Here is a 15,421-nt window from a genome sequence, read left to right on the forward strand (position 1 = left end):
GAATGCACGACAATACGTTAATGTGCACCCAACTTGCACCACAGCATATTCTATCCTTTAGTTTGTACAATATTATTAGCTGTGAGAAAGCCCCTTCGTGTGGCACAAATTTATTAATCTCTGTCAAAATACTTCTACTTGTTTATACTGTATAAACGATTAAGTTCCATTATGAATTGTGAATTTAGAATCGGTTTGGTACATCGCTCAGTATAAGTGCTAAATAAAATTATCAAGATTTATATTTCATGGTATATCGGCGTCAGGATATTGCTTTCTCCAATATTCCTGTTGTGCTTGTTTCTCAACTTCTACTGCTTTAACAAAGTATGCTTCGAATATTGGGTCAGAACTGAAACTAAAGCATTTTATTACCTCATTTGAAGCCTCATTTGCTGGTGCATCTATCTGCGTACTTGTGGCGTCCTTTACCGATGAATTTACATTCACACCTGGGGGTTTTTCTTTCACAAGAAATCTGAAGAATTTGTAGCATCTTTCACTACTATAAAAGTAATAGCGAGTACTCCATAAACCATTATCAAGTAAATATTGATTCATATTGTCTGTGATTGCTCTCCATTCTTTTCCCTTTACCGCTGGCCTGTGGGTGATAACTTCCAGCAAAAGCTTAATTCTGAAACCCTCATCCGAGATATACACATTAAACGGAATCAACGTAGACAAAAACAAAATAGAAGTGACGAAAATTGAAAAACCAAAAACGACATCACAAGCTTTAACATTATGAAAGATCACAACTATTAAAATTGAAACTGAAAGTGCCAAGAAGGAAAATATCATCGGTTTGTAATGAGCCATCTCGTACAGCAAGTAGGTCATATATGATTTAAAGGTGTCTTCAGGTAAAGTGATATTTTCTGCGGATGATAACACATTTTGTTCCCCTAATGTATCCAATTTGACATCGTCATTATTACTGTTGTTGTCTAAATGAGGCTGCATGCAGATACGGAGTTTTGTTTCTTGTCTTGATATGGTATAGACAACCGACTGGTGTATATAAACAGAACACAGACTTACATTTTCAGGTTCGAAGTTTTATTGAAGTTCATAAACTCTTTTTAAATTATTTTGTAAACTTGAGCTATTCAAGCAGTATTCTTATTTAACCTAAGCATAGCCCCGGATACAAGGCGTATAATACCCAACTAACTTAAAATGAGAGCCACTTACTGAACACCTTGGAAGGTCATTGTTTGGTTGAAAGGAATATTATTAACTAAGCCTTAGAACAAGGCGTCACCTAAATGATAATGGCTTTTCTTCTGGGCGCGGTCGGGGCTTCGACTCATTTGATACTAGGTTAATTACCCTTTTACGCATACCTAAATATTTGTAACTTTAGATCTGTCCACTAAAAGCGTTTCGATGACTTAGTTGTGCTACTAATAGTAAACTCTTTGTGCAGGCAAATTATATCATCGCTGGCTAGACTTTTTGTCAAAAGTTCTGTTTATACAGTGGGCAGCTAGAGTGCTTAATAACAAAGATATTGTCCTTTAGACTTACACAAGAGCAGAAGCAAAGATAAGCACTGTTTGTTCTGCTTCCATCGTTTTTGCTGAAAATTTTGCATGCATATCCAACCAATATTTAACACCTGGATTATCTCGGTTCAAAGACTACAATAAACGCCCCAATAATTGTGATGCTTTTTTCAATCCAGCCCGCACAAATGAATACCGCTGCTATTGGATGCCATCTTCAGATGTACGTCCAAACTGTGGTTGGTATAGTTTTTAGAACCTCGTGGTGAGGAGTGTTCCATTCTTTCAAAGGCAATGAGAAAAAAAAACAGTTGCGATATTAGTCAACTGTTTTGCATGGTTTCTTTGACGCAGTTGTAAAATCATACTCGAAGGGTAGTTGGAAAATTTTCAACATATATTAGTAATACTTTTTCTGTAAAAGTGACACAAGATAAAATGACTCCATGGCCAAGTTGGTTAAGGCGTGCGACTGTTAATCGCAAGATCGTGAGTTCAACCCTCACTGGGGTCGTTAATTTTTCTTTTCTTTTTTTTTTTTTATCTCCGACGGAGAAAAAATTTTTTCTCAACCCCCGGCATGGCGAATGGAAAAATCACCTGGCACGTCATTTCATCAAATCAACATCGGCCTCCCCGTGCTAATATGTTAACAGGCCGAGCTCTTGCCATCTCACGCATTTTCCGCTATACAAATAGTATATATAATATTACAGCTTTTAAAGAGGGAAGAGGAAACGGAGAAGAAAATATACTACTTTATAGAGATATTCGGCAATTTTTTTTAGCAAAAGTTTATTAAACCCTAATATAGACCTTTACTTGGAGTTTCGATTTTAAGAATTTTTTATCATTTTTTTTTTTTGACGATTTCCTGTCGGTTTCGTTATAACCTGTTGTGTTGTTGTTGTTGTTGTTATTGCTGGGTTGTTGTTATTCACTTTAACATTATCGAATAAAATTTGGACTTTCAAAGTCCTGTTCAATAAGTTGTACTAAGCCTTTAAGCGTTTTTAAGTTACAAATAAAAACTGGAAAGCTTAAGGTAGCTTTCTAATATTAGGCTCTCAACCTTTTTTTACTCTCCATTTACCGCTAGATATTAACTAGTAGTAAGTATTGTGACTACTATTCCCTGTAATCAAAAAAAAAGTAATCAGATTTTATTTTATTTCGACATTACCCCTCAAATATATGACTGGTATGAATGATAATAATGCCGCTATTCCTCAGCAAACTCCAAGGAAACATGCGCTATCTTCTAAAGTTATGCAACTTTTTAGAAGCGGTTCAAGATCATCTAGGCAGGGAAAGGCCTCATCGAATATCCAGCCACCTTCTAATATAAACACAAACGTTCCATCGGCGTCTAAATCAGCCAAATTTGGTTTACATACCCCAACCACTGCTACTCCTAGGGTAGTTTCTAATCCTTCTAATACTGCAGGTGTGAGTAAACCGGGCATGTATATGCCCGAATATTACCAGTCGGCATCACCATCGCACTCTAGTTCATCCGCATCATTAAACAACCATATTGATATTAACACCTCTAAGTCATCATCAGCTGCTTCTTTAACTTCGTCAGTATCAGCTTTATCCTTATCACCCACATCAGCCATAAATATTAGCTCCAAAAGTTTGAGCCCAAAGTTCTCTCATCATAGTAACAGCAATACTGCTATTACACCCGCGCCTACTCCCACTGCTTCAAATATTAATAATGTAAATAAGATAACCAATACAAGTGCACCTATTTGTGGGAGGTTTCTTGTGCATAAAGATGGTACCCATGAACATCACTTAAAAAATGCTAAGAGACAAGAAAAGCTAAGCACAATGATTAAAAACATGGTTGGTGCGAGCAAATTACGTGGTGAGGCAAAATCTGCTGTCCCTGATATAATAATGGATCCAAAGACGACTTTAAAATCCAACAAGAATCCTCCTACTCTTTTTGCAGGCTTCATGAAGCAGGTCGTGGATATGGATGATAAATATCCAGAAGGCGCTCCCACAAGTGGCGCTTTAAATTGTCCTGAAAGGGATATATACAGGTCAGATCAAAAAGATTCCAAAAATAATACGCATAATATCACTACTACTAAAAAAGATAGGCAATGTTTTGCCGAAAAGTATGGTCGCTGTCAAGAAGTCCTTGGTAAAGGTGCTTTTGGTGTAGTAAGAATATGTCAAAAGAAAAATGTTTCTTCTCAAGATGGTAATAAAAGTGAAAAGCTTTATGCAGTGAAAGAGTTCAAGCGTAGAACATCCGAATCAGCAGAAAAGTATTCTAAGAGGTTGACTTCTGAATTTTGCATTTCTTCTTCATTACACCATACAAATATTGTTACTACACTAGATCTTTTCCAAGATGCCAAAGGCGAGTACTGTGAAGTAATGGAATATTGTGCAGGTGGCGATCTATTCACTTTGGTCGTTGCCGCCGGAAAATTAGAATATATGGAAGCAGATTGTTTCTTCAAGCAGCTTATTAGAGGTGTTGTTTATATGCATGAAATGGGTGTTTGTCATAGAGATTTGAAGCCTGAGAACTTACTGCTTACGCACGATGGTGTGCTAAAAATTACAGACTTTGGTAACAGCGAATGTTTCAAGATGGCATGGGAAAAAAATATTCACCTTAGTGGAGGCGTTTGCGGTTCATCGCCGTACATCGCCCCAGAGGAATATATCAAAGAAGAGTTTGATCCAAGACCCGTAGATATATGGGCATGTGGTGTCATTTATATGGCAATGAGAACTGGTAGACAATTGTGGAGTTCTGCTGAAAAAGACGATCCATTTTATATGAATTATTTAAAAGGACGTAAGGAAAAGGGAGGCTATGAGCCAATCGAAAGTTTAAAAAGAGCCAGGTGTAGGAATGTTATATATTCGATGTTAGATCCCGTTCCGTACAGAAGAATTAACGGGAAACAAATTTTGAACAGTGAATGGGGAAGGGAGATAAAATGCTGCCATAATGGGCGCGCATTGAAATAAACGAGTACTTCACTTTCAAATATCACGATATTTTGGAACAATTCGGTATTTTTTACTTAATCTAGTACACTAAGGAATGCTTTGTTATCCGGCATTCGTATCTTATTCCTCGCTTCTATTGTTCTACTTTTATATCCCGTTTGGCTGATTACGGATCACGTTCAAATTGGTAAATCCCATTAATTAAAAAAGAATTGTAACCTTATTTAAAAAAAAAAATAGTACATAACAATAAAAAAAAAAAAGATAATAATTTTGAATTTATTGCTAGACATTCTTACGTTTATTGTGTTCATGTTAACAAAAACACATGCCCGCGGTTATTATCGCTTTTTAATTGCTTTCTTAAAAAGAGTCGGTTGGTCAGATAGAGCAGATAGTAAATTATAGTGCTATTTAGGTCTGTTAATTTAAATGAAAGAAACATAAATGACCGTAAAAAACTAAAGGCAAAAGCATTAATTTATTTTATCCCGAGCGCACAAATATCTAGGCTTGTCATTTGTCCTAATAGTTCTTCGATTTTAGTGTCTAATAACCCATTGGCATAGTCGTCTCTTGATTGTTGGTCCAAATATTGTTGAATCTGCGCTAAACGAGTGTAACCATCAGTACAGAACCTTAGCTGAATCTTGATTAAAGCTTCAAAACTTGGGTCAAAGTAAGGTACTCTTAATGAAACTAACTGTGGTAGTTCAGTTTTCAATTGGTTATTAAGATTTTCGAAAATATCTTTAGCTAAGCTCAATTCTTTTTCAGCCCTTGGCAGTTTAGAGGCATCTTTAGCAGGTTTGTCCACTAATCTACGAACTTTTGCCTTCGCAGCATCGAAGTCTTGTTTCTTATGGTCTCTCTTTTTTATGGCCTCCTCAATTTCTTTGAAATACGTCGAAAACTTTGTTATTGGATCTAGTACGGTTTCTCTTAAGGGCCCGTCTAATTGCTTAACAGTTTCGCTATCAAAATCTTGAACACATTGCAAATAATAGTTACCAACGTTGTAACCACCACCAGCAACATATTTTGAATCGTCATAGAGGTTAGAGATGACCTCGGCAATGGTAGTCTGTGATGCTGTCACAGCTCTCAATGAGTCCAAGAAACCTTTGGCTTCCTTTTGTAATGCCTCACCTGCTCTTTGAAGAACTTTATAACGACGTTCTTCCATGTCATACTCTTTATCAATGGTCTTGTCGACATTCTTAATTATCACACTGTGACCAGCTCTGTTGATAGCTTTCTTAAAACCTTCCCAACTCATCTTGTATCAGCTTTCTTCTGGCTTCTTATAATAGGATTTGTATAGTTTTCTATATCACAGCGTTTCCTTTTCTTCTCTCACGTCTGCCTGTTATTAAATTTGTTTTCCCTTTCTTTTAATTCGGATTCTCATAATTGTTCAAAATCCGCGCATTTGGATCGTCCAGCCCCTGCAGCGCCCAGTTCAGCCAACAAAAATTCATAGGGACGTAAAGGAAACGTTTCATGTCTGTTACAATGAAAAAGACAAGTCGAATCACATTATGAATGGCAAACGATAGACCTTTCGTTGCCTTTCAATTACATGATATTCGTGGCAACATCTTCTCCGCTAACCTAAAAGTTTTATCAGAAACATATATCTTATTTTTTCTGAAGTAAAATCAAAGTGCAGGGAAGACAAGTAAAGGAGTCAGCAAAAAAGTGAAGTAAACTTATATGTTAACTGTTTATAACCGTACCTTGCTTACATCATCTATATTTTCGTAATCATTTTTGTACATTGTTTATATCTTGTTTTGAAGTTTTAGCTTTGAAAAACATTTAATTGCGAAGTAACATAATGTTATTAATAGTGTACGACTGAAACAGCCATTCTATTTAAACATATAAAAGTACGATTAGTTGGTGTGGTTATATAAGTCATAAAATAATTATCATATTAAAAAATTGAAAAATAAAAAACTACTCTTTTTTATTTCAATAGTTCTCGTTATTAGTAGGTCGTGCTCTTAAAAGATTACCCTTTCAGTAGATGGTAATGGGAATGGACGAGCCAGTACATATGAATTCTGCTTTGTAGCAACACCTGCATATGCGTTGTACCAAGCAATGAAAGCAACAACAACTCCCAGGACACCACCAGCTCTTGTGACACCAAGTCTATTAGCAAAGTGACCAATAGACAACAGTAGGAAAGTTAATGCTAGTAAGAAGAACAACAAAAAGAACATAACAGTGGATTTCATGGTACAAACGGTTAAACCAAACGTAAAGATGGCCCACCCCAACAAATAAAATCCTAAAGCATTATTCAAATCAGATTCATTGTCTTCGTAAGCTTCCAAGATACCAAACCAAGGAATGTAAATTGCAGCGAAACTCAACCAAAACCCACCGTAAGAACATAATGCGGTACCACCAAAAGTATTTTCCAAAGCTATCTCCCAAATACCAGCAATCAATTGCACCAAACCACCATAAAACATAGCACAACCGACGACAACATTAGGAACAGTGATCCCTTGCGCTCTCGCATTGAACATGGACAGCACAAATGTCGTCAACGCGAAGGCTGAAAGACCTAAGGGCGCAGGATTAGCAAATTTGTGCACTGGAGCAGGAGCTAACCCTGGATTCAAGGTACCACCAAAGGCTTGGTATAAGTCGCTCTTCAAAAACTTTTGACGCCCAATATAGATATATTCATTGTTATCACCTCCAGTGTAAATCTTGCCCAACGAATCATGAGATGGACGTTCATCTTCTGCAACGCCATTAACGTCGTTATCATGGGAACTATAGTATCCTGCTGGTGCATTCTCCAAATCTGTGTTTCCGCTCGTTTGTTCCTTGTCAGACATATTATTTGTTTGTATATGAGTTGTTTTGTGGTTGTTTAGTTATATCTGTGTTAGCTGTCGACTATTTGCCTTTTTCTTATAAACAGATGCTAGTAGTTTCTGTTGTATTGTTATTGCTATTGGACGATATATAAAATGAACCTATAGCAAGATCTCAGGGAAATACGATCCAACCAAGGTGCTTTATATACAGCTTGGTGTCTCTGACAGGTTGGAGTACAGAGGAGAAGGCGCCATAGCCGCCCAACCCGCGATAACGAAAAAAAGCTGTAAGAAAATGCAGTCTTCCCCAACGTTTGTTACCCCAACAATACCGAAATAGCCGCCCAACCGCAAATCTGGCAAAAAATCTTTTCGTATCTCGCTGCAGATGACCTTCCAACCCGCCCCTTTTTGTAGTCACGCCTTTAAGGGCCCTTGTTTGGCTTGCTCACATGGGGCTACACGTAAAAACCGTAGCTTGGAGAACCACTCAGCCGCTCGCCTATTCCACGGAGCTCCGGATCAACGGGCAGTGGACCCTCTCGAAAATAAGGAAAGTTGCGGGGCCAAAAATTATTATTTCTTATGTAAAAGAAGAGACTATATACGACGCCTATCTACTTTTGTTCCACAACTATCCACTTAAGGGCTAGATACCCCATTATTAAAAACACCACATTAAACAGAGCCAGGATCTTGATGTCAAATACAAGGTTTTGGACAACAAATCCAAATGTGCTCAAGATAGTAGCGCCTGGAACTTCAATATTTAAGCCGTACTTTCTCTCTTTCAGCATCAATGTTTTGACCTCATTGATCAATAAAGATTCGTAGGCGTAGTAAAACACAGAGAAGTTTTTCAGGTACTTGAAGGCCACGTTTGTAATATTCTTAGTATTGATAAATAGTCCGCTAAACAGTAGTGAGCCCAAAAGCACCAGCACGCTTAATATTATGGAGTTATTCAAGTCTTCAAAAATTATGCCGATGGTTAGGATTTCCAACGATATCCCAAGGTTAAACAGTATAAGGATTCCAATACATTTAAAAAAAGCATTGTCTTTCATGTTTAAACCAGTCATTGGGTAAACAATCAATGACAAGAGTATAGGTGGTACAACACGTAGCGGGACCACTTCGCTCATTATCTTACTAATGTAGTATGCAAGTGGCGAGTAATAGTTATTGGATCTTTCTTTTATGAAAATGATCCTTTCCAGAGCGAACGAGCTGAGACCTGTGAATGTAACAAAACCGAAGTACGTTAGTATAAAGAAGAACAGCCCCATTCTGTTCTGAAAACCGCTGATATCATTGGAGACGTTGTAATATAGTGTTCCCAAGAATAAACTCAATAGGATCGTCAGTAAATAATTACCCAATAATAGTTTAGGGTTTCTGTACATGTTTTTAAAACTTCTTGAATTCAATATCGATAACTGTTGCAGAAAACCAGCAGATTGTTGACCTGTGGGTAAATCTCCATTCAAAACGTTACTTTCCTCATCACCTTCGCTTAAAACTTCCTCGATCTCCTGTGAAAGCTCTGCATAATAGACGCTATCTTTATATTTATCGTGTAGTAGTTTGGTATTTAAGTCAATCTCAGTAGCACCTCGCCTTCCATCTGTTCCCTCTACATCTTCTTCATCTCTGAGTAAAGATCTGATCTCATCTCTATGAGCTGCAAGATGAGCCCACTCTCTCTGTGTTGTACCATCACTGCTAGTAAATGTTGTTTGGTGTATCGTATTATCAATATCGTTAGTATCCGTACCAGCTTCTAAATCGGAAATGTTTCTGATTCTTCTCCTTTTCCCCTGAGGACCGGCTTCAAAAGTAATATCAATCAAATAATCAGCAATATTATAGTTGTCCGGACAGATATATCCCTCATTTCTCAAAAATTCTGACACTTTTTTGGCATTTCCGGAATAGACCATCTCACCTTTACTTAACAGGACCAATTTATCGAATAAATAAAATATATTTGATCTTGGCTGATGAATAGATAGCACCAATGTCCTGTTATAGTCGCTGGATAACCTTACCAAACATTCAATAACATTATTGGCATTACTAGCATCTAAACCAGATGTAGGTTCATCCAAAAATAAAACCAATGGAGATGTCACTAATTCACATGCAATGGAAACTCGGCGTTTTTCACCTCCACTAATACCACGATCAAATTCATTACCAATAATACGATCTTTGATATCAATAATTCTTAGTTCTTCCAACACCTTATAAACTCTTGCCTTCTTGGCCTCGAATGACAATGCTTTTGGCAATCTTAACAGCGCACTATTTAATACGGTTTCAAAAACAGTCAAAGTGGGCAGCAAAAAGTCATCTTGATCGACGAACCCGATTATTTTCGAGAAAGATTTACGGTCCATACTAATACCGTTAACTTTTATGGAACCCGAAACGTGACCTGTTTTCCGTTTCATTGCTAGGATATCTAATAAAGTAGTTTTACCCGCACCAGATCCACCCATGATAGCTAATATTTGGCCGGGCTTCACGATACCACTTATTTCATTCAGCACAGTTTCTTCAACACCATCTGAATTTATCGAGGGGACACTATAAGTGATATTTTCAAAACTTAATGTCGCCAGTGTGTCATCTTCATTTTGTAAGAAATTATTCACCGCATCTTCATCTGGCAAACGAATGGGAGACTTTGAGGAACCCAATCCATTTCTGAATAACGGAGATTTAGAAATGTAAAAGGTAGCAAATGTAAAAAGTGCCAGGACCATCACAGCAGTCAATGCCAACACCAATTTCCCTTGCCATGACACTGTTGGATCTTTTGAAGGAGATTTGTAACCTGGAATCTCACTATAATGAACACATTCACCGGATTCACACTTCAAAGTAATATAAGGGTCACCAAACACGGTCAATATCAAATCATTCATAGAAGGCTCACTGAATTTACATTGCCTTGTTTCTAAATCACAGCTGAAATCTCCTGGCCCTTTTATTGTCTCTGTCAGGAAATCCGAGATATCTATAGACCCCTTAGCACCACACAACACAGTGTCGGGAACGCATTTGCATTGAACGTCATTACACTTATAATGGGAGGTATTCTGTTCCAAGTCGTATTCAAAGGCACAATCACTTAAGCCACAATAGAAGCTTTCTAACTGATCTATCCAAAACTGAAAATTACATTCTTGATTAGGTTTATCACAGGCAAATGTAATTTGTGGTATTTTGCCGTTCAAAATCTGTAGAATTTTCTCATTGGTCACATTACAACCTGAAAATACTTTATCTACAATCATACCATTCTTATAACATGTCCCCTTAATACTAGGATCAGGCATGAACGCATCACAGACAAAATCTTCTTGACAAACGTCACAATTGATCCCTCCCCATCCGTTATCACAATGACAGGTGTCATTTTGTGCTCTTATGGGACGATCCTTATTACCGCTTTCATCCGGTGATAGACCGCCACAGAGGGGCAGAGAGCAATCATCACCTGCAAACCCTTCTATACACTCACATCTACCAGTGTACGAATTGCATTCAGAAAACTGTTTGCATTCAAAAATAGGTAGCATACAATTAAAACATGGCGGGCATGTATCATTGCCCTTATCTTGTGCAGTTAGACGCGAATTTTTCGAAGAAGTACCTTCAAAGAATGGGGTCTTATCTTGTTTTGCAAGTACCACTGAGCAGGATAATAATAGAAATGATAATATACTATAGTAGAGATAACGTCGATGACTTCCCATACTGTAATTGCTTTTAGTTGTGTATTTTTAGTGTGCAAGTTTCTGTAAATCGATTAATTTTTTTTTCTTTCCTCTTTTTATTAACCTTAATTTTTATTTTAGATTCCTGACTTCAACTCAAGACGCACAGATATTATAACATCTGCATAATAGGCATTTGCAAGAATTACTCGTGAGTAAGGAAAGAGTGAGGAACTATCGCATACCTGCATTTAAAGATGCCGATTTGGGCGCGAATCCTTTATTTTGGCTTCACCCTCATACTATTATCAGGGCCAGAAAAAGGAAGTGTTTCCCTCCTTCTTGAATTGATGTTACCCTCATAAAGCACGTGGCCTCTTATCGAGAAAGAAATTACCGTCGCTCGTGATTTGTTTGCAAAAAGAACAAAACTGAAAAAACCCAGACACGCTCGACTTCCTGTCTTCCTATTGATTGCAGCTTCCAATTTCGTCACACAACAAGGTCCTAGCGACGGCTCACAGGTTTTGTAACAAGCAATCGAAGGTTCTGGAATGGCGGGAAAGGGTTTAGTACCACATGCTATGATGCCCACTGTGATCTCCAGAGCAAAGTTCGTTCGATCGTACTGTTACTCTCTCTCTTTCAAACAGAATTGTCCGAATCGTGTGACAACAACAGCCTGTTCTCACACACTCTTTTCTTCTAACCAAGGGGGTGGTTTAGTTTAGTAGAACCTCGTGAAACTTACATTTACATATATATAAACTTGCATAAATTGGTCAATGCAAGAAATACATATTTGGTCTTTTCTAATTCGTAGTTTTTCAAGTTCTTAGATGCTTTCTTTTTCTCTTTTTTACAGATCATCAAGGAAGTAATTATCTACTTTTTACAACAAATATAAAACAATGTCTTTATCTTCAAAGTTGTCTGTCCAAGATTTGGACTTGAAGGACAAGCGTGTCTTCATCAGAGTTGACTTCAACGTCCCATTGGACGGTAAGAAGATCACTTCTAACCAAAGAATTGTTGCTGCTTTGCCAACCATCAAGTACGTTTTGGAACACCACCCAAGATACGTTGTCTTGGCTTCTCACTTGGGTAGACCAAACGGTGAAAGAAACGAAAAATACTCTTTGGCTCCAGTTGCTAAGGAATTGCAATCATTGTTGGGTAAGGATGTCACCTTCTTGAACGACTGTGTCGGTCCAGAAGTTGAAGCCGCTGTCAAGGCTTCTGCCCCAGGTTCCGTTATTTTGTTGGAAAACTTGCGTTACCACATCGAAGAAGAAGGTTCCAGAAAGGTCGATGGTCAAAAGGTCAAGGCTTCCAAGGAAGATGTTCAAAAGTTCAGACACGAATTGAGCTCTTTGGCTGATGTTTACATCAACGATGCCTTCGGTACCGCTCACAGAGCTCACTCTTCTATGGTCGGTTTCGACTTGCCACAACGTGCTGCCGGTTTCTTGTTGGAAAAGGAATTGAAGTACTTCGGTAAGGCTTTGGAGAACCCAACCAGACCATTCTTGGCCATCTTAGGTGGTGCCAAGGTTGCTGACAAGATTCAATTGATTGACAACTTGTTGGACAAGGTCGACTCTATCATCATTGGTGGTGGTATGGCTTTCACCTTCAAGAAGGTTTTGGAAAACACTGAAATCGGTGACTCCATCTTCGACAAGGCTGGTGCTGAAATCGTTCCAAAGTTGATGGAAAAGGCCAAGGCCAAGGGTGTCGAAGTCGTCTTGCCAGTCGACTTCATCATTGCTGATGCTTTCTCTGCTGATGCCAACACCAAGACTGTCACTGACAAGGAAGGTATTCCAGCTGGCTGGCAAGGGTTGGACAATGGTCCAGAATCTAGAAAGTTGTTTGCTGCTACTGTTGCAAAGGCTAAGACCATTGTCTGGAACGGTCCACCAGGTGTTTTCGAATTCGAAAAGTTCGCTGCTGGTACTAAGGCTTTGTTAGACGAAGTTGTCAAGAGCTCTGCTGCTGGTAACACCGTCATCATTGGTGGTGGTGACACTGCCACTGTCGCTAAGAAGTACGGTGTCACTGACAAGATCTCCCATGTCTCTACTGGTGGTGGTGCTTCTTTGGAATTATTGGAAGGTAAGGAATTGCCAGGTGTTGCTTTCTTATCCGAAAAGAAATAAATTGAATTGAATTGAAATCGATAGATCAATTTTTTTCTTTTCTCTTTCCCCATCCTTTACGCTAAAATAATAGTTTATTTTATTTTTTGAATATTTTTTATTTATATACGTATATATAGACTATTATTTATCTTTTAATGATTATTAAGATTTTTATTAAAAAAAAATTCGCTCCTCTTTTAATGCCTTTATGCAGTTTTTTTTTCCCATTCGATATTTCTATGTTCGGGTTCAGCGTATTTTAAGTTTAATAACTCGAAAATTCTGCGTTCGTTAAAGCTTTCGAGAAGGATATTATTTCGAAATAAACCGTGTTGTGTAAGCTTGAAGCCTTTTTGCGCTGCCAATATTCTTATCCATCTATTGTACTCTTTAGATCCAGTATAGTGTATTCTTCCTGCTCCAAGCTCATCCCACTTGCAACAAAAAAAGTCTAATCTTCTGCAATAATTTCCATCCTTGGCATTCAGAGACATATATTGGTCAATCGGTTTTAATTTTGTTTCTTCTTCTTCTTCTTCTTCAATTAACAATGTGCCTTCATCATTTTTCATTTCTTTCAGTTCTTCTAATTCTCTTGGAGACAATTTGACTCCCATGAAAAATTTCTTGATTATCTCAGAAGAATACCACCTCTTTCTTTCTCCATACCCAACAATCTTCGCTGTACGAAATCTCTCCACTATTCTTTTTAAGAATAGCTTTTCCAAGTTTGGCGTTAGCTGTAAAAAACAATGGATATAGCCATCCTTGTACAACTTAATACAAAGCGTTTCCATGATTTTTGCCAACTCGGTCGTGTCATTACAAAACGGCTTGAAAAATAAAAGATCAATGTCACCACACTTGGAATAGCCCCTATTATAACTTCCCTGTAATTCGACTTGGCATTCAGGATCAATGCCACGCAGCGCTTTTTGAACCTTCTTTAAATGTGTGAAACATTCATTCCGAGACATCTTGCATAACCAATCGTCGTAATATGACCAACCAAATAAAATTGTCCAATCTGATACAAACTCCTCTGGGTCCTTCTTAGCTGCAACACAAAAGCTTTCAAAATTTAGAAGATTCCAGCGTTTAGCAATTTCCGACCCAATGCCGTAACAATTTTTGAAGTATTTCAACTTGTCTTCTAATCCCACTGAATCATTTAAACCTGGTAAAACTCCCGTATCTAATATAACTTGTATTTTTTTGGCAATACTAGGCCCGATATTCCTTAATTTAGTATGTGCTTCTTCACCGGAACGAACATTGAAATCGCAATTTTCCATCGACTGTTTAGCCAGTCTATAACTTCTTGCACGAAATTTCTCACCTTCGATCTCATATTTTTTTGTTAACCTTTTCAACGCTCCGATAATCAATTCATTGTTTTTGTACTTCGTTTTGTCAGTAACAAGGGAAGCTCTTCCTTTATCCCCCTGTAAGAGTCGCTTAAGAGGTTTTGAAGCTTGTATCATATCTTTATTGTTGCTGTCATCATTCCTTTCACTTTCTACGTCAGTTGAAATCTCACTCTCTTTATCAGTAGAACTTTGTCCGTCATCAGCGTTATCTGATATAACGATAATGGATGGTTGAAATTTAATCAAATCATCTTTTTGAAACGCAAATTTATCATTCTGGACCCACTTTGTGATGCAACTGGTTTTCACACATTGAATGCCTGACTGTTCAATCTTACCAAGAAATTCATCGACATCATTTAAGCCTGCTTCCCTTTGGAAAATATCTTTCTGAGTCAAATGCATATCAGAATCAACAAAGGAGTCCTCAATCAAAATGACCACTTCCTTACGGCTAGATTGAAGACAATTTTGAATACTTGACACAATTGTGGCGCCCTTTTTCTCCAATATACTCTTAAAGAACTTATTGGAAGATGTGTTAGGATTAGGTAAAAAGGCGAAAAATTTACCCTTTAGAGACATGTGCGATTTGTCTAACAGGTCGCATGTTTATCCTTTACTTATTATCACTGTGACATATAAGTTCTTTGCAAGCCCTTAAAATTATTAGCCCCATGTATTTGAACATCTCAAAGTAATTTTAGACCGAGACCGATTACGGAGATAGAAGAATAGTGCAAGTGAAATACTATTTTATCTTTACTTAAAAAAGAAAAAACAGGAGGAAAATTAGCGGTATTCCATTATTATTAGCACTGCAACGTCCTGGTTATA

At 37.6% G+C, this 15,421-nt stretch overlaps 7 protein-coding genes and 1 non-coding gene across 8 annotated transcripts, besides 1 other annotated feature; 3 read left to right on the forward strand and 5 right to left on the reverse strand.

Annotated features, from left to right (window-relative positions):
- Positions 1 to 246: 246 nt before the first annotated feature.
- On the reverse strand, positions 247 to 966 carry DFP3 (DUP240 family protein; the record flags this gene model as incomplete). The annotated part of the gene is made up of 1 exon (NM_001178720.1): positions 247 to 966. The coding sequence occupies one exon, from the start codon at positions 964 to 966 to the stop codon at positions 247 to 249; it is 720 nt and encodes a 239-aa protein (NP_009933.1).
- Positions 967 to 1,951: 985 nt separating this feature from the next.
- On the forward strand, positions 1,952 to 2,025 carry YNCC0005W. Its single transcript has one exon. It is a non-coding gene; the product is annotated as a tRNA-Asn (tRNA).
- Positions 2,026 to 2,705: 680 nt separating this feature from the next.
- SAT4 (serine/threonine protein kinase SAT4) lies at positions 2,706 to 4,517 on the forward strand (the record flags this gene model as incomplete). The annotated part of the gene is made up of 1 exon (NM_001178721.1): positions 2,706 to 4,517. One exon carries the CDS (start codon positions 2,706 to 2,708, stop codon positions 4,515 to 4,517), a length of 1,812 nt encoding a protein of 603 aa, NP_009934.1.
- A 463-nt stretch (positions 4,518 to 4,980) lies between these two features.
- RVS161 (amphiphysin-like protein RVS161) lies at positions 4,981 to 5,778 on the reverse strand (the record flags this gene model as incomplete). Its single annotated transcript, NM_001178722.1, has 1 exon — positions 4,981 to 5,778. The coding sequence occupies one exon, from the start codon at positions 5,776 to 5,778 to the stop codon at positions 4,981 to 4,983; it is 798 nt and encodes a 265-aa protein (NP_009935.1).
- A 500-nt stretch (positions 5,779 to 6,278) lies between these two features.
- Positions 6,279 to 6,356: an origin of replication (ARS309; Autonomously Replicating Sequence on Chromosome III).
- A 152-nt stretch (positions 6,357 to 6,508) lies between these two features.
- ADY2 (Ady2p) lies at positions 6,509 to 7,360 on the reverse strand (the record flags this gene model as incomplete). The annotated part of the gene is made up of 1 exon (NM_001178723.1): positions 6,509 to 7,360. The coding sequence occupies one exon, from the start codon at positions 7,358 to 7,360 to the stop codon at positions 6,509 to 6,511; it is 852 nt and encodes a 283-aa protein (NP_009936.1).
- A 599-nt stretch (positions 7,361 to 7,959) lies between these two features.
- ADP1 (putative ATP-dependent permease ADP1) lies at positions 7,960 to 11,109 on the reverse strand (the record flags this gene model as incomplete). The annotated part of the gene is made up of 1 exon (NM_001178724.1): positions 7,960 to 11,109. One exon carries the CDS (start codon positions 11,107 to 11,109, stop codon positions 7,960 to 7,962), a length of 3,150 nt encoding a protein of 1,049 aa, NP_009937.2.
- Positions 11,110 to 11,981: 872 nt separating this feature from the next.
- On the forward strand, positions 11,982 to 13,232 carry PGK1 (phosphoglycerate kinase; the record flags this gene model as incomplete). The annotated part of the gene is made up of 1 exon (NM_001178725.1): positions 11,982 to 13,232. The coding sequence occupies one exon, from the start codon at positions 11,982 to 11,984 to the stop codon at positions 13,230 to 13,232; it is 1,251 nt and encodes a 416-aa protein (NP_009938.2).
- Positions 13,233 to 13,420: 188 nt separating this feature from the next.
- Positions 13,421 to 15,169, reverse strand: POL4 (DNA-directed DNA polymerase IV; the record flags this gene model as incomplete). Its single annotated transcript, NM_001178727.1, has 1 exon — positions 13,421 to 15,169. The coding sequence occupies one exon, from the start codon at positions 15,167 to 15,169 to the stop codon at positions 13,421 to 13,423; it is 1,749 nt and encodes a 582-aa protein (NP_009940.2).
- Between the last annotated feature and the right edge of the window lie 252 nt (positions 15,170 to 15,421).

The sequence above is a fragment of the Saccharomyces cerevisiae genome, chromosome III, assembly GCF_000146045.2.
Source record: "Saccharomyces cerevisiae S288C chromosome III, complete sequence".
In the NCBI taxonomy this organism is placed as follows: domain Eukaryota; kingdom Fungi; phylum Ascomycota; class Saccharomycetes; order Saccharomycetales; family Saccharomycetaceae; genus Saccharomyces; species Saccharomyces cerevisiae.